Here is an 18,716-nt window from a genome sequence, read left to right as displayed (position 1 = left end):
TCCACGACATGATGGCGGTGGCGGCAACAATACTACAGTGAGAATCAAAGTTACGCCTTCTTTCTTTGCTTGAACATTTGGGCGGCGTTATGCGAATCTTCCCACATCGTGACGTAGACATGTGGGGGCGTGTTAGAACTAAACGTTTTAGGAGGGCATGGATGACTTTTATAAAGAATATCTCTTTGGGTTTGAGACTATAGTCTTTGCAACTTTAGGGATCTTATCTATTCACGAACAGCTTGTAACACTCCAAAGAGAAATGAAAACTTGAAATCGCATCATATGACCCCTTTAAAAGTGGCAGATTTCAATTTCAAATGTATAACTTTTTCTACCAAAATATTAAGTGGCACAAATCTTGATAATAATAACAAATGTTTCTTGAGCAGCAAATCAGCATATTAGAATGATTTCTGAAGGATCATGAGACTTGGATGCTGAAAACATTTTTTTTTTTGCCATCTTTGCTATCAAAGGAATAAATTAAATTTTAAAACACTGTACATAAAAATAGAAAACAGTCATTTTAAATTGTAAAAATACTTTACTGTTTTTACTGTATATTTGATCAAATAAATGCAGCCTCTGTGAACATTAGAGACTTCCCTTGAGACAAATAAAATAAAATAAAATAAAATAAAATAAAATATGAAATACTTCATTCCCAATTCAAAAAAAAGCTTGTATTAAAACTAAAACATCTCATTCTAAAATCTTTGGATTACTTCTTAACACCAGAACAACTAATGATAAGAGTAAAATGATTTTGAAAAATAAAAAATTATAAAAATGAACACTAATAATCTAGTAACACTGTGAAATGCAATTTTAGGAAATCCCAAAATTAATATCCATTTTTCATACTGCAGATTGTTATACTGTGATGCCTACATTTATTTGTAGCATATTAGTTATACTAAAACTGATTTTAGTTTTTTGTGCTTTATTTTGAATTTATTTACACAGAATCTTATACAATAAGCTTTGAGCTACACAGAAGCTTTGCATTTCAGGAGCTAATAAATTATTTAACTCAAATCAATATTTTATGTCTAATTATTTACTTATGTGGCAAGTAGCCATGTAATAAGTGGGATAATGTACATCCAGCTGGCTGTTATCGCAGAATAAACCCCTTCAGGGTGACGCAAGACCCCTCCGCTTCACATCCTGATCCCCCTGTTGGAGTTTATTCTGCGATAACAACCTGCAGGATGTACATTATCCCTTAATTATCGGCCTATCAGTATCAACCAGAATTTACATTTCAGTGCATCCCCAAATGAAAGATTACAAAGAATAGTAATGAAAAATGAGACACATTGATGATTCATTCAAAATAAGATCAGGAATTAAGGAGAAAATAAAGCGTCATTTGCGACGTCATGGTGAGTAAGTGCAAAGAAGTCTTAAAGGCACAGCGTACCAAATAATTCCTAGGTGTAAGAGAATGCATAAAATATTTGTGAAACCTTAATCATGACAGTTTTTGATGCAGAATAATAAGAGAAAAAATCCCATAGGATAAAAAAGACCCTTTTAACAGTCAACACAAAGCCCACAGGCACAATGATATCAATCACACTTTGTTTTATAGTTCTCCTCACTCGTAACATTTCACACAGTCATTCCTGCCTGCATCACTTACTGGAAACCTGCCTCCCCAAAGCACCCACTCCTATGTATGTGCGACTTCCTCTACTTCCTTTATTGTAATCTGTGTCAGTAGTTTTCATAGTTTGGAGTGTTCCACGAAAGCATATAATATAAACAGTATTTAAGACTGAGTTCACAGAACAACTTAGGACCAGACAAGTATTTCGAGCCCATGTGTGTGAACAAGGTTGTCTCTAAAATCCTTTCCACATTTGACAGGGGAAAGAAAACGTTCAGAACTGTGAAAACAGGATGCTGTCTTTCAGTGGGAATGAGGATGAAGGTAACAAGGGTCACAGATTATACTACCGCCTGTTTTTCTATGTCTATTAGGTGGAAGACAAACCTGTTTGTCCTTTTCCTTTGCCTTCCCGCTGCTGGACACCCGGGAGGAAGTGACATCACGAGGGATGACAGAGATTTGGTGCAATGGCATGTTCATCCCCGCAGTTCAGTGGAGCTCACACTCTCTGAAGCTGAAGCCTGTCCACCAGCACTGGCATGATGGAAAGAAGCACTGATCCAAATCTGACAAGAGAGACAAAAAGAGATGAGAAATGAATGCTCCAAAAGCATGATCATCATTCCTACTGCCATGATGAAGAGAAAATGCACACAAACATATCTTGTCAATCAACTGTCGTTAACTGCTTTCTGTAGATGGTAATAGTGTGGTGTGTTAATTGAACCGGTTAAACAACGCTGACTTTTGTGAATCTATACTGTAAGTGTGAAAAAATGACTGCCTAATTTAAATACTCATACAACAGCGAGCATATTTCAACATATTTTTCAATGAATATCGATAGAAATTTGCAATCTTTGAGGTCACCCACCTGGAATACTGACAAATCCAGTGATTATACAATGAATAAAAAATTATTGAACAAAATAAAAAGCAATAAAAATAAATAAATAAATAAATTGAATAAACAAATTAATAATGAAATAAAAATAAAAAATAAATACAAACATAAATAATCAGCCAATCATACAGCATATGAACTCGCCAGATACAGTGCTTTCAGTTTTTTGTGCAATAAGCATCAGATGGCAAATGGAATGAAATAATGAGAAGATAAGAATGTTTTCAGGGCTAACCCAAACACTAAAATCTAGTTAACAAGAATTTTGTTTTAAGACCAACAAAGATGTTGATCAGGAAAACATCTCACACGGTGAAATCACGGTAAGTATTCACAAACACTGCTGCATATTAATTGAACTACAAAATCATCAAGTCTCATGCAGCGAGTGAGGAAATGAGAAGCAGCAGTAAAAGTTGAATCACCAATTACAAACCGACTCCCATATTCTCCATAATGAAACGCATTCTTTGAAGGAGAACAAAGAGCTCATGCCACACTGAGACAATGCGAAGTCTGCTTACAAACAGGCTGTTCAACTTCTACCACCATCTGCTGCAACCCTAGCAGCAATTCAAATTCTCTCCATCTTGTGACCATGCCAACGGCCGTGTTGTGTGTAAGACTATGCATCTAGAATCGCAACGGCGACCACCGGCATCAGACCAAATCCACCAGTTTGGCACTGCAGAATGAAGACGTACTGTAGTGCAAATGGATTGATTAACAGACGCACAAAACTGCAGAATGACAAACTGTTGGACACTGAACAACACAGAAGTGAAGCTAGTACTGACAATACTGAATATCTCACTGCTGTTTTAGACCAACAGAACAGTTCAACAGATTGAGACCACACTTTTTGTGAATATTTGTGAAAATTTAGTTGTTTTGTAGATTTTTGCTTTTTGTTTTGTTTTTGATTTTTGTTTTGTTTTAGTAAAAAACAGAATTTGTTTTGAGTATTTAAAAAAATATAATAGAAATAGAAATAATTATTTTAAATTAAAATAAATGTAAATAAAAACCATACATGTAAATAAGTAAAATGTAGTGTAAACATACAATAAAAATGATTCCAAACTATTTTGACATCATTAATAAATACATTTGTGACTGTGCTTATCAATTCATCTGCACATGCTCTTTTGAACATCATAATTGTTATGCTGATAACATGATATGTAATAAAAATACATTTTAAACCACCATATAGGAGCATTTTCACTAGTGGAAACTAGTCTTAGATATTTGAATCCTACTGTACGCACAACAGCTTGAAGTCATTTTCACATTTGGTTGTGTGATTATCAGTGAACGCATATGATGATCTAATATTATGATATTGTTATAATGGTCAACACATGGGGAAGAGCGAATGAAATCCTCCCTCTTTGGCATCAAAAGTACCATTAATTCATAAGCTGCTCACAGAACAGCTGGTCAGTTCATACTGTATGCATCCAGGACTCACAGCAGGACAGTTATCGGAGCAGAAACTGCACCACATGACTGATCAACAGCCTGTGCTAATCACACCGCATTAAAGCGGAGGGCATGTGACTGCAATCACTCATGTGCCGCCGGATCAATGGGCCGAGGATCATTTTTAGCACTCTAAAACAAAGGCAGCAGCGTATGGTTTACTGCCAAGTACATGAGACGTGTAGCATGCTGATGAATCCACAGTATCCTGGTCCATGCCGCCATTTTTGTAGGTAGACTTCATGTCATGATCAGTAAAACAGCTTAAGGCAAATGTTGAGTTTCAATGGAAGAACAAACACATCAATCTCATAGCTTTCGTTTCACTGAAAAAGTGATTGGGAGGGAGAGGAAGCTAGTGGTCAAATTCTTAAGTCAATGCCCTTTGAAGTTTTCATGAAATCAGATGTCATAATAACAATAACAATCACGGGCTTGGAGCCTGTGGAGGGATGACTAATGCATGAGGTCTCTGCCAATTCTTGATCTAAATGAGCGGTGGAAAGTGAAAATGCCTTAGGTTTTCAGGGTGGAGGAGTTGAAAAAGGGCAGCCGTCTGTCAATCTGATGTGCCACGTACAGTATGTACTGTGTAAAGGTCATATTTAAGTACTGTTATTGCTATTATTGCTCATATCTGAGATTAGGGATTTGAATAAACCCATAAACTTAAGTATTTAGCTTTGTCATGCAACTTATCCTCAACATTTGGCCTACAAAAGTAAGTGATACCTCAAGTCATATGGCTTGTTGAGCAATATTACTGTTCTAAAACAAAATGATTTATCATTTTTGTCTGGGCAAATAAATATCATACACAGACTCAAGAGGCAGCCACACTAACCTTTGACCATTTGGACAACTTTAAAAACGTAAAAAAAAATTAAATGTAATGATGCTAACCTGCAGCTTTAAAGTTCATATTATTTTGATTTAGCGCTATAAGGTCACAGACTGACATAACTTTCTTCCACTGGTCACATGTCTTTACAGGTCAAAGTTCACTAAACTTGAACTTTGCAATACAGTAAAATGCTAAAATTATTTGCATTAGCTTGCGTTTCCGGTGTACAGCATTCAGATATGAATGAAATGAGTTCACTAAACTTGAACTTTGCAATACAGTAAAATGCTAAAATTATTGCGTTTCCGGTGTACAGCATTCAGATATGAATGAAATTAATTTCATCAAATTAATGTCTAAATTGTTGAAATAACATGGACTATTTCAACAATGTCCTTACTACCTTTCTGGGCCTTGAAGGTGTCAGTTGCTTTTCTGTCAATGGAGGGTCAAAAAGCTCTCGGTTTTCATCAAAAATATCTTCATTTGTGTTCTGAAGATGACTGAAGGTCTTGCGGGTTTGGAATGAGATGAGAGTAATTAATTAATGACAGAACTGGAATTTTAGGGTGAACTAACCATTTAATGCTGAAGCAGCAAGTGGAGTCATCTAGAAAACAGAAAATCGCAGAGCCACTTTTCCAACATTGCGCCAAACAGTTCTTGTTGCTTAACTCTTCCATTTGGCCAGCTAAAGAGAGAAACTGGACACCAGGCAACAAAACAAGTGACCAATCCTGAGTAGCGTCACTCGGGTTGTTTACAATTTTGTAATCGTGCTTTTCCCGAACCAAGCGCAAGTGGAAATATAACTGTAACCATTCATTACTGTTCTTAGAACCATTAGGGCCAACAGGGGAAAAGCGTCCATTAAGCAACCGCTTAACAACGCTCTAGCAACCTAATAGCAATGCAATAAAACCCGAACCCTTCAGTAACCACACAGTAACACTCCAGCAGTTTGACAGTGATTTTTGCAGACAAACACTACTGAAATTTTGTTCAGAAATGTTTAAAACTAGTTGTTATGATTAGCATCTGGAGATTAAGGAGGGAAATATGTCTCTGCAAGGCTGAAATGCCTCAAAGAGTATAAAAAACGTTAGGGATGCACAATATTGGATTTTTGCTCATATCCGATATGCCGATATTTTTCAACTCATTTTGGCCGATACCGATATATTTCCTTTTGTTTGGAAACAACACCAAGTCTCTCCTGTGCAGAAATTATAAGCAAAATATTTTTTATTTTGGTTTGTTTTTAACAAGAACTTATTTGTTAGAATTAAATAAACAATTATGAAGGTTTTTTGACAGTACACTGAAGCTTTGAAAATAACTATAAATAAACCATATATCAATCGCTGCTTTATTATGTAAGGTTAACCCTAACATTTTATTTTAAGATTTAACATTTGTAGATGGTCTAAAGCAAAAGAGTTGTAAAAATTCTGAAAATCTTTTAGAGCTTATGATTTGTTTAAAAAATAAAACATATTACACATCAATGAATAAATCAGTATATATAAAATTATTTAATTTACAAGTGTCATGTTTGTGATTTTTTTTTCATGTAAGCTATGCAGCCAACAGCGCCCCCTACAGATTAAAACTCCTTACTGAGCGGGCGTTAGGACCTGAGGGAGGCTGCGACTGCTGCCGCTGCACGTGCTATTACTGTTTACTCTATCACACACCGAACGCGTCATTCTGTAGTGCTTTCACAGATTAAACGCAGCGATCCAAACAGTCAATCTAATTATCATTCAGACAAAACTTTGCTTCAAAGATGAGCCACACTGCTGACGTGATCTAATCGCTAGCACACCCTGAGCACATGTCAGTTAACACATTCCTCTTATCGGCAAGACATATCGGCATAATTTTTCATATCGCCCGATGCCGATATTTACATTTAAAGCCATTATCGGCGATTCCGATATCAGTTTGATAATATCGTGCATCCCTAAAAAACGTTGTTGTTTTTTCATCCTTTTGGAGTTTCAGAGAGAAAAACTATGATAAATTATTGAAGATAAATAATATACATAGTAAAGCAACTGCATTGAATTGGGATTACAGAGCACATATAGTGTAACAAATGGATGAGAATATGTGCCTCAGCTCAAATCAGTCACCAAGTTCAAGCTCATGGCAGGAAGAAGAACCCTGCTGGCAGCATGTGATGAGGTGTACCGTATGCTTCACGACTGCCACAAATACAGCTTTCACAGAGCCCAGAGCAGGGATTTCAGTCTTAACGTGCATCACATTAGCAATATGAAGCACAGCTCACACAGAAGTCACTTTCAAACCTAGCAGCTTTCTGTTGCAAATCCGTGTAACCAACTTGACACCACTGCCAAATCTGTGTGGAGAAATCTTTCGCCCTTATGCAAAACATCCAATTGCATGGATTTCTATTGAAATGACTGTATTTTGCCTGTGAAAATTCGCCAAACAATGTTACATATAACCACACATTTAGAAATGCTACGTAGGCAGCTCACTAGGTTTTTGAGTCTGCACTTTTCAACACACCTCACCATTACACAAAGTCCACACCACAACTATAACGATAAAGACACCATATTGTCGGATTAATCATCCTTTCTGTGAACGGGCCTTAACTCTCTGACAGTAAAAGAGAGCGCTGCACTGTGCACTGATCTGATCAGCCTGGTAAATTACCCTGCTTCCACAAAGGATGATCCATCAATGAGCAGCTGCCACTAGAAATGACATGAGATCGATACAGCAATGGATCTATCCGAGAGACGGGCCTGAGCCTGTGTGTTTCCCCTCTCTGGCAGTTAACACATTCCTCTTATCGGCAAGACATATCGGCATAATTTTTCATATCGCCCGATGCCGATATTTACATTTAAAGCCATTATCGGCGATTCCGATATCAGTTTGATAATATCGTGCATCCCTAAAAAACGTTGTTGTTTTTTCATCCTTTTGGAGTTTCAGAGAGAAAAACTATGATAAATTATTGAAGATAAATAATATACATAGTAAAGCAACTGCATTGAATTGGGATTACAGAGCACATATAGTGTAACAAATGGATGAGAATATGTGCCTCAGCTCAAATCAGTCACCAAGTTCAAGCTCATGGCAGGAAGAAGAACCCTGCTGGCAGCATGTGATGAGGTGTACCGTATGCTTCACGACTGCCACAAATACAGCTTTCACAGAGCCCAGAGCAGGGATTTCAGTCTTAACGTGCATCACATTAGCAATATGAAGCACAGCTCACACAGAAGTCACTTTCAAACCTAGCAGCTTTCTGTTGCAAATCCGTGTAACCAACTTGACACCACTGCCAAATCTGTGTGGAGAAATCTTTCGCCCTTATGCAAAACATCCAATTGCATGGATTTCTATTGAAATGACTGTATTTTGCCTGTGAAAATTCGCCAAACAATGTTACATATAACCACACATTTAGAAATGCTACGTAGGCAGCTCACTAGGTTTTTGAGTCTGCACTTTTCAACACACCTCACCATTACACAAAGTCCACACCACAACTATAACGATAAAGACACCATATTGTCGGATTAATCATCCTTTCTGTGAACGGGCCTTAACTCTCTGACAGTAAAAGAGAGCGCTGCACTGTGCACTGATCTGATCAGCCTGGTAAATTACCCTGCTTCCACAAAGGATGATCCATCAATGAGCAGCTGCCACTAGAAATGACATGAGATCGATACAGCAATGGATCTATCCGAGAGACGGGCCTGAGCCTGTGTGTTTCCCCTCTCTGGAAAATCCTTCTGCTGGTCTATCTGTGTGAGAGATAACGCTGAGCGAGACTCTAACCCAGATTTATTCATCCATGCAACTGTAAAGGTGACATAGTTAGACGTTCCCTATGGATGTTCCTCCAGACTGAAAACAGAAAACAGCTAAAGTTTCATCTATATGATGTATGTTTCCATTTAAGAAACCGTCATTGTTGGGAAAGCTTGTCAAGCTACAAGATACTCTTCATTTAAAGGTAAACGTCAGTCAAGATACACAAGCTACAATACAAACTACACTGAAGCTATTTTTAAATATCAGATCATATCACTTTATTTTTTACTTACAACTTTTAACTTTGAATATAAATTTTATATCATATATAAACTATATAACTTATATAAATACGTTTTAAAATACTATATATATACTACCGTTCAAAAGTTTGGGTTTGGTAAGATTTGGTATTTGATCAAAATACAGTAAAAACTGCAATTTTATGAAATATTATTGCAATTTAAAATATCTGGGGTTTTTTTGTGTGTTTTTTTTTTTAAAGTATTTTATAATTTAATTTATTACTGTGATGCAAAGCTGAATTTTCAGCATTATACTCCAGTCTTCCGAGTCACATGATCCTTCAGAAATTATTCTTATATGCTGATTTGCTGCTCAAGAAACATTTCCTATTTATTCTTATCAATGTTGAAAACAGTTGTGCAGCCTAATATTTGGGCATAAATAGTGATTTTTCAAGATTCTTTGATGAATAAAAGGTTCAAATGAACAGCATCCATTTATTACAAGCTATGAGCCTGCCATATCTAAATAGCAATATTAATTACCACATTTGCTTTTTCACTCTCTCTGCGAGTATCGATACTTTCGATACTCGCGTCAATATCGATATATCGATACTTTGTATCGATACGCCCATCCCTACTGCATGCTTTGAACAATGGATGTAATCGGTAAAGGTTCCGCTAAAGGCAGCCGCTAATCAGTTCGTACTTGTGTGAACGAACAGACAACCTTCTTGGCACAATACATAATTCTGTCTTTTTTACTCCAAATGCAGTGATTATGCAGTGATCATACCCTGCTAACAGTGGGAGCAACAACGGTACGCACGATAGGTCAATATTCACTATTAACGAACGCTTTTCACCTGTCTCAACAGCTCTCAGTTTCTCTCACTCCGATTGATGCAAGTGAGTAAACATGGGAAATACAGTTGCAAATGGACTTTGCTTTTTAATTTGAAATGTGGCAGTCACTGTGTTCGCGAAAGCGAAAATGCAAACGGTAATGCAAGATTTGCAAAGTCACAATTTATGCGCTCTCATGTGGAAAACGCAATTGAAAATACAATTTGCAATTCCTTTTGAAAAAAGTCCTGAATGTTCTTCCATAGCATTTACTGTCACTTTTGATCAATTTAATGCAACACATATGAATAAAAGTATTAATTTCTTTCACTTTCCTGACCCAAACTTTTGAACCGTATGGTCTACATGCTGTATATGATCAAAAGCAGCATCTTCCAAAATATTATACTATTGATAAATCAATATCTTGAATATTGATCAAATAAATGCCATGCACACCACTGTGCAGGAACAGAAATGAACTGTTGAAAAAAATGATTGAACCAGTGCATTTAAAAGAACAATGTAAGTGAACCAATTCACTAAACTGAACACCGCTACCTGTTGGAAAAAGTAGCTTGGTACTAAAAAGCTACTTTGATTTGACCTATTGCACACCACTGAAAAAGTAGCTAACTTACTACTTTTATTTAGTTAGTTACTCCACCTCATTGGAAACTTTCATGGTAAATCTGTATTCAGCAAACACCTTGGTTGCAGTTTTCAAATGTTCTGTTTCCAGTATCAGGCATCAACAGGATTTACCCCTGCTGTTTTTTTCTAAACAGTTGCATAATCACACGCCCTATTATCTAGCATCCTCTGGATTTCAACCAAATGGATAACGTCAGGTAGTGTCATATGTGACCAGAGTGATATCAGATAATTATTCAAAGCTTAATAAGTGGCTTACTGGCTTAAACCCCATCAGTGTGCTATATTACATGACCTCAAGATCAGAGCGGGACACAAACTCCGCCAGTGCTGGAACATCCTCACAGACTGTTAAGAGATTAGAGCGGGATAAACCGGACTTGATGTGTACTGATGAAAGCCTGCTGATCCTCACACACACACTCTGTGCTGCACAGCAGTACTTTCATTCCTTCATTTCACATTCAGAGGCTAGAACGAGCTCAAGAATAAATTATCATAATGTTTTGCGTGTAAACACGTTGTCCTTTTGGGACACCGTAATTTATGGAGCGAAGTGTTACGCCACTGACCAATTCCTTGCTCGATGCTGTCAGATCTGCTGTCGTCTGAATAAAACAAAGTCATTACTATGACATTTGTATGTTAGCTTTGATACGTTTGTCAGTTTATTATGGATGAACATGCGTTTCTGTCACATCAGAGCGGGACACAAACTACGCCAGGGCTGGAACATCCTCACAGACTGTTAAGAGATTAGAGCGGGATAAACCGGACTTGATGTGTACTGATGAAAGCCTGCTGATCCTCACACACACACACTCTGTGCTGCACAGCAGTACTTTCATTCATTCATTTCACATTCAGAGGCTAGAACGAGCTCAAGAATAAATTATCATAATGTTTTGCGTGTAAACACGTTGTCCTTTTGGGACACCGTAATTTATGGAGCGAAGTGTTACGCCACTGACCAATTCCTTGCTCGATGCTGTCAGATCTGCTGTCGTCTGAATAAAACAAAGTCATTACTATGACATTTGTATGTTAGCTTTGATACGTTTGTCAGTTTATTATGGATGAACATGCGTTTCTGTCACGAATCTGTGGTGGAAACATTAACAAGATGTCAGAATGTTCTGCATTATTAAACAGTTTCCTCAATCCTGAATTCAACTGTAAAGCTATTTCCAATAAACCTGCCCCTAAATGGCACAACAAACTGTGATTGGCTGTTTTCATGTCAATCAGACAGACCTTTTCTGTCCAAGTGGGCGATTCTTGATCAGAACAAGATCAGAAAGCTGATTGGACTTCATGTTGATAATGAAAAAGTGCGTTCGACTTTGCTTGCGACTGGATTTGTGATCCATCACAAGATTTGCCGCTTGCAGTCAGAGGAGGAATTGGAAACGAAGACGTGAAGTCGGACACTTCTGCTTCCTATAGTGACGCTTACACAGTGTTTGTGTATTTTATCACATGATAAAGTGGATTAGAAGGAAAAGTACAGCAAATGTTCTGTATGTGCAAGAACGTTCAGCATAAGCCTGATCAGTTTTATTTTGATAAAAATGACACAATATAACTTCACCCAAAAATGAAAATTCGGTCATTAATTACTCACCCTCAGGTCGTTCCAAACCCGTAAGACCTTCGTTGATCTTCAGAACCCAAATTAAGATATTTTTGATTAAATCCGAGATCTTTCTGACCCTGCATGCAACTGAAACGTTCCCAGGCTCAGAAACGTAGTAAGGACATCGATAAAATAGTCCATGTGACATTGGTGGTTCAACCGTTAATTTACGAAGCTATGAGAATAGTTTTTATGCGCAAAGAAAACAAATGAACAAACTTTATTCAACAATTCAGAAAGCTCACGGATTTCATTAAAAATATCTTAATTTGTGTTCTGAAGATGAACGAATGTCTTACGGGTTTGGAGCAACTTTAGGGCGAGTAAATAATAACAGAATTTTCATTTTTGGGTGAACCATCCCTTTTAAGTTGACATATTTTTACTGTTATAAAAACCAAATTTGTGAGCATTAGCGCAGATGAAGGTGTTAGAATAAAGGCGAAACACATGTCATCGTTGTCATTGGTGAATCCAGCCAATCGTTAAACAGTTGTGTTGTCATCAGAGCTTGTGTGGCCAATCTGGAGAAACTGTGCAGAATGAACTAGCCAGCCATCTCTTATTGCTCTTGCGGTATTTTGATGGCATACGTCACAGTGGTGTGCCGTCTGCGCCGTCTTAAGTCAGATAAAAATCAAGTCAGACACCGATCGGTCCACGCAGCGTCACATGAAGTCGAACACACCTAAAGTCTGGCCTTGTGAGACTAAGAAAGACATGGCCTCAGGGTAAACATGCATTTTTGAACACACACAGACACACACACACACACAGTCTCTGCTGGCTCAAACAAGAAGAGTCTTCTAAGAAAGTAAACCTTTCTCGCACTTTGAAGCAAGTTTAATGGAGACAGCAGACCTTCCTAGATTTTCTGCATTAGTTGTAGTTTCTGTCAAAGCGTCTCTCCATCCGCACAGATTCCGAGCAGAGCACAGAAGGAAACTGGATGGCGGCTGACTTCATGTTTTGCAATAGGAGCAGGATGAAAGGTTTTGAAAACTTAGTGAGGAAGGCGAAACGGCAGACTGCATCAAAACATCAAAACGAGTCCCTAAAAAGCATAAAGACAGTGAAAACCTTAAAACATGGTGCAAGGATAGCATCACTTTATCTTATTACGTGATTCATCTGCTTTTAAGTAAAGAAAATTCAAATGGGAGCTAGGTTTCAGTAAATGCTTTTCCATCTATCAAAATGTTAATGGCTGGTTAGTGTGCAAAAGGAGGTCCTCATTTAGGATGTATTCTTGTTTCTGAACGCATAAACGCCTGGATGCAAAATTAAAGCATAATGTGTGAATAATTAGGCCATGCAAAGGTTTCTTGGTAAGCTTCCGGCAACATCCAGTCAAACAACTTAAAACTGTTTATAAGGCACGTCTGCACCATAGCAAAATTCATACAGACATGATAGCAACAATGATAAAATAAAAAAAATTACAAAAAAAGTTAAAAACCCCTAAAAGATGAGGTATTTGAAATGTACTTCATACAAGGTATATAGTTAACATATTATAATAACTTTCATTAAATACACCAACATTCAAAGGTTTGAGGTCGGTAAGATTTTGCAATTAAGTAAATATTATTACAATTTAAAATAACTGTTTTCTATTTGAATATATTTTAAAGTCCAATTTATTCTTGTGATGGCAAAGCTGAATTTTCAGCATCATTACTCCAGTTTTCAGTGTCACACGATCCTTCAGAAATCATTCTAATATGATGATTTGGTGCTCAAATACCTTTCTTATTATTATTCCTGCAGAAAACGATTACTTTCTGAGACTTGTTTAGGACTCTTTGATGAATATAAAGTTCAAAAGATCAACATTTATTTTTATAAATCTTTTATGACATAATAAATGTCTTTATTTTTAAAATGTGTCCCTGGACCACAAAACCAGTCATAGCACGGGTATATTTGTAGCAATAGTCAACAATACATTGTATGGGTCAAAATTAAAGATTTTTCTTTTATGCCAAAAATCATTAGGATATTAAGTAAAGAAGTTGAATGTTCCATTAAGATATTTTGTAAATTTCCTACCGTAAATATATCCAAACTTAATTTTTGATTAGTAATATGCATTGCCAAGAACTTCATTTGGACAACTTTAAAGACAATTTTCTCAATATTTAGATTTTTTTGCACCCTCAGATTCTAGATTTTCAAATAGTTGTATCTTCGGCCAAATATTATCCTATCCTAACAAACAGCTTTCAGATGACATATAAATCTCAATAAAAATAAAAAAAAAGACCCTTATGACTGGTTTTGTGGTCCAGGGTCACAAATATCTCACTGACATTAAACGTTTGAATGGTAGTGTGCATCTTACATATATATTTGTCTGGTATATATATTTAATTAATATATATTTAAATGCTCATAAACTACTGATGTGTAAAGCATTTTGTTTGTTAATAACTAGGCACACAAGAAATCTCTACCCATAGCATTTATTTAAAAATTATTATAAAAATTATCAAATTTATTATAATAAAAATTATAGTCTGTTAAAACACATTTTATCATGTTTAAAAATATTCCAGTGATGTTTAACAGTCGCTTTCAAAACAGGAGAACGAACATGTCCATCTTTATGTTATAAAAAAGAAAAGCAATAATGTAATTTGTGATTCGATAAAATTGCCCCATAAAATTAGTTATGTCACTGCTGAATCAATGCACAGGTCCACACTCATTACGGCGGTCTCAAACAGCAGCAGGGACAGCTGAGAGAAGAGCACCGAGACGAAAGTGCAAAATTCAGGATCATTGATTTTTCATCATAAACTGGAACAAAGTATCTTTCCTTGAATTTCCTGCTCTTGGACCTTAATAAAACTTAAGGTTACCACCACAATAAGCAGGAAATGGCATTTGCAGAACAATAACAAAAGAAAAACACAGCATGTGCTGCAGACAGTAACATGGTTAATTACTACCTTAAACCAAGAGGATGTAGTTAAAATACTAAGGGGTTATTTACACTTGTATTTACTTCCTGTGGAACACAAAAAGGAGTTATTAAAAAGTCAAAGCTGTTCTTTTACAAAGAATATTCATGATGATGAGCTCCAAAAATATACTATGGGAACAGTATTGTAAGCAAAGTGGATGATGTGGATTTAAATTGCAACCAAATTTAACAAAAAATGAAAAAGGTTCTCACTATTAGAGCATCCACGATGTAAATAAGTTTGTTTCTTCATCAGATCAGTTTTGGAGAAATTTAGCATTACATTACTTGCTCACCAATTGATCATGAATGGGTGCCGTCTGAATGAGAATCCAAAAACCTAATTAAAACATCACAGTAATACACAAGTAATCGTCACGACTCCAGTCCATCAGTTAATGTCTTGTGAAGTGAAAAGCTGTGTTTGTAAGAAACAAATCCATCATTAACACTTTTTAACTTTAAATCAACACAAGAGTCCATAATCCATAATAACACTTCCTCCGTGAAAAAAGTCCATTCCCTGTTGTCCTCTCACATCAAAATATCTTTGTTTGGGACTGTTTTGGCTTATAAACTGTGCTTGATCTGTGCATATTTCTCTCCCGATTCAGATGAGAGGACTGGAGAAAGCAATATTATGGATAGAGTCTAGTATTTTAGCTGGAAGCAATGGTTTTAAAGTTAAAAACATCTTAATGACGGATTTGTTTCTTACAAGCTTGAAACTTTTTTCTTCACAACTCATTAACTGATAGAATGGAGTAATATGAATTACTTGTAGATTATTGTGATGTTTTTAGCAGCCATTTGGGCTTTTATTCTGACGGCACCCATTCACTGCAGAGGATCCATTGATGAGCAAGTGATGTAATGCTAAATTTCTCCAAATCCGTTTTGATAAGAAACATCATCTACATCTTGGGTGGCCTGAGGGTGAGTAAATTTTCAGCAAATTTACATTTTTGTTGAACACTGAGAAGCAGCAGCTGGGCAGAGCTGCTTGAAAAATACGTAAGAACGCAAGGAAAAACAATCTGATTCCAACCAGAAACCAAGTCCAGAGACTTGGGTCTCTCTTTCCGACAAATAAAACTGCTCCAAAGTGTGAAACATTTAACCTTATACACATACTGCTTGTTGGTGTACATACTAATCAGGACTAGGCTATCATCATAAGCACACAAGTGATGATGACTGAACAGCACTGCAATTCATCATTTCATAAGTGGATTATAATTGTTTTTTCTTTGAGTGGCCCAAAGAGCTGTACACTCCATCTCTATTAAAACATTTTCTGTGTCCAAATGGTCTTACTCAGAGGAAAAAAGCAAATAATCTGTAATGGAAAGTCTGATTCAACTCAAACTAATGTACAAAACAGTGACATGGTGTCCAAAAACAGTTCTAATATGCACTCTTATTTACACACCCCGAACAGTGTATTTATATATGCACATACGTAATATACAGTGGGCTCAAAAGATCACTTAAGTTGTTTTTTTTTCTCTTGTGCTTCGCCGCTGTGCAGTAAACTGTAATTTTTTTGCACTACAAACAAGTGTGTTTATGATTATCATAATAAATTGATTTTAAAAAATGATATCAAATAGCCGTTTGCAATTTCAGGCAGCATTATGGACTATTTTTGTACTATTTTTCTAAAATTACTGGAAGCAGATGATACTGCAAGCCTCACACAAATATAAATGGCCACATGCTTTTACGTGAAAAAAAAAAAAAAAAAAAAAAAAGGTGGATACTATGCAGTGTCGTGGAAGAGAAAGACCGCTGAAGAAAATGTATGCAGTATGAAGGTCCTAATAACAAGGTGATCATTTATTTATTCAGCAAGTCTGGACTCAAACGAAGCAGTGCCAAAATCAAGTACTGCTGCAATGGCAGTCTGCTTCATGTTTCTCAAAGCTTCCCTAATGTCATCTGAATTAGCCACTATGGCATTTGTGTGTCATTTTTGATATGTCTGTCTGCTTTAAATTCATGCAAAAGCTGATATGACTTTATTCTGGTTCAACAGTCATGTCTGTCACTTGTCTGCGGTAGAAACCTTTGAAGTAAGGGACCTTGACATGACATTTTCAGCAAATCTATCCATGTTCATAGTCTATGTCTATCAGCTTCAAAGTCACCTATACTTGTGTGTGTGCGTGTGTATTTGTTCACAACTGTAGCATTTAAATGATCAAATGTACAGTCAAAATAGTAATACTATAATTAGTTTTCTATTTTTATATAATTTTACAATTTAGTTTTAACCTGTGATCGTAGAGCTTAATGTTTAACAGCTACTATTCCAAGTTATTAGAAAAAATTTAGTTTATTTTATTTTTTAATATTAATTAAATTTTTGCTTAGTGAAGAAAGCACCACTTTTTTTTTTCTTTTTAAAAAAAACAAAAATTGTACCCTATGTAGGGCTGGACAATAATTTTTTTCAATAACGGTGAAAAAATATATAATTTTTTTCGATATAATTTTTTTCAATAACGGTGATATGATTTTTAAACACATTTCCGATATTTCGATATACATTACCAGTTTCCCATACATTGATTTATTTGTGCCGTTTGACTTCGTTGAATAAACATGAGCACTGCACGTTTCAAAATCATAACACGGCGCGGGTGTTTTATATGAATGTATCTCTGAAGGGAATTGACTGTCTTCAGAAAAGTTTCGATGGCATTTTCATTTGATCTGATAAAGAAGCGTTCATGAGCGGAGCTGCTTTGATTACAGCCATTACTGGAGAAACCGCTAGTTTTATCACTCTAAAAGCGCCTCCTGCTGGCAGAGAATGAGTTTTCATTTTAAATAAACCCGTCTCCAGCAACATTTCCAGTTTTTGCTGTTGTTCAATTTTTTTGTTTTCTGCAGCCACTCGGAGCACTTTTCATACCCTTTTTTCTGGCTGAAGCACATTTGTTTCAATCTATAAGAATAATCAGCCTACACTACCAGTCAAAAGTTTTTGAACAGTAAGATTTTAAAGTTTTTTTTTTTTTTTTTAAGAATTCTCTTCTGCTCACCAAGGCTGCATTTATTTGATCCAAAGTACAGCAAAAACAGTAAAATGTTGAAATATTTTTACTATTTAAAATTGCTTTCTATTTGAATAGATTTTAAAATGTAATTTATTCCTGTGATCATACATAGGTAAATTTTCAGCATCATTACTCCAGTCTTCAGTGTCACATGATCTTCAGAAATCAGTATAATATGCTGATTTGCTGATTATCAATATTTAAAACAGTTGAGTACATTTTTTTTCAGGATTCTTTGATGAATAGAAAGATCCAAAGATCAGCATTTATCTGAAATAAAAAGCTTTTGTAACATTATACACTATTCCATTCAGTATAATTTTTATTATTTTTTTGGGAAAGAAATTATAGAAATTAATACTTTTATTTAGCAAGGATGCTTAAAATTGATCAAAAGTGATGATAAAGGCATTTATAATGTTACAAAAGATTTCTATTTCAGATAAATAGTGTTCATATCGATATCGGAATTATATCGTATCGACCGAAATTAAGAAATATATCGTGATATCAATTTTGGCCATATCGTCCAGCCCTAACACTATGATTTACTCACCCTCAAGCCATCCAAGGTGTATATGACTTTCTTATTTCAGATTAGGGCTGCACGATAAATCGCATGCGATATTTAATGC

The 18,716-nt window shown here is 35.9% G+C and overlaps 1 protein-coding gene and 1 pseudogene across 1 annotated transcript in view; both read right to left on the bottom strand.

Moving 5' to 3' along the window:
- The window catches only part of LOC107747459 (uncharacterized), a 106,057-nt pseudogene that overhangs the window by 74,877 nt on the left and 12,464 nt on the right, over positions 1 to 18,716 (bottom strand).
- Positions 2,121 to 18,716, bottom strand: part of LOC107747469 (AN1-type zinc finger protein 4-like) — a 47,884-nt gene continuing 31,288 nt past the window's right edge. Inside the window, exon 10 of the mRNA XM_016561995.1 lies at positions 2,121 to 2,187. Within this exon, the coding sequence (XP_016417481.1) occupies positions 2,121 to 2,187 (67 nt within the window). The remainder of the gene's footprint in view (positions 2,188 to 18,716) is intronic.

This window comes from Sinocyclocheilus rhinocerous, unplaced genomic scaffold, assembly GCF_001515625.1.
Source record: "Sinocyclocheilus rhinocerous isolate Xijiao unplaced genomic scaffold, SAMN03320098_v1.1 scaffold2664, whole genome shotgun sequence".
Taxonomy (NCBI): domain Eukaryota; kingdom Metazoa; phylum Chordata; class Actinopteri; order Cypriniformes; family Cyprinidae; genus Sinocyclocheilus; species Sinocyclocheilus rhinocerous.
The sequence above is the reverse complement of the archived record's forward strand: the minus strand, read 5'-3'. Positions and strand labels throughout refer to the sequence as shown.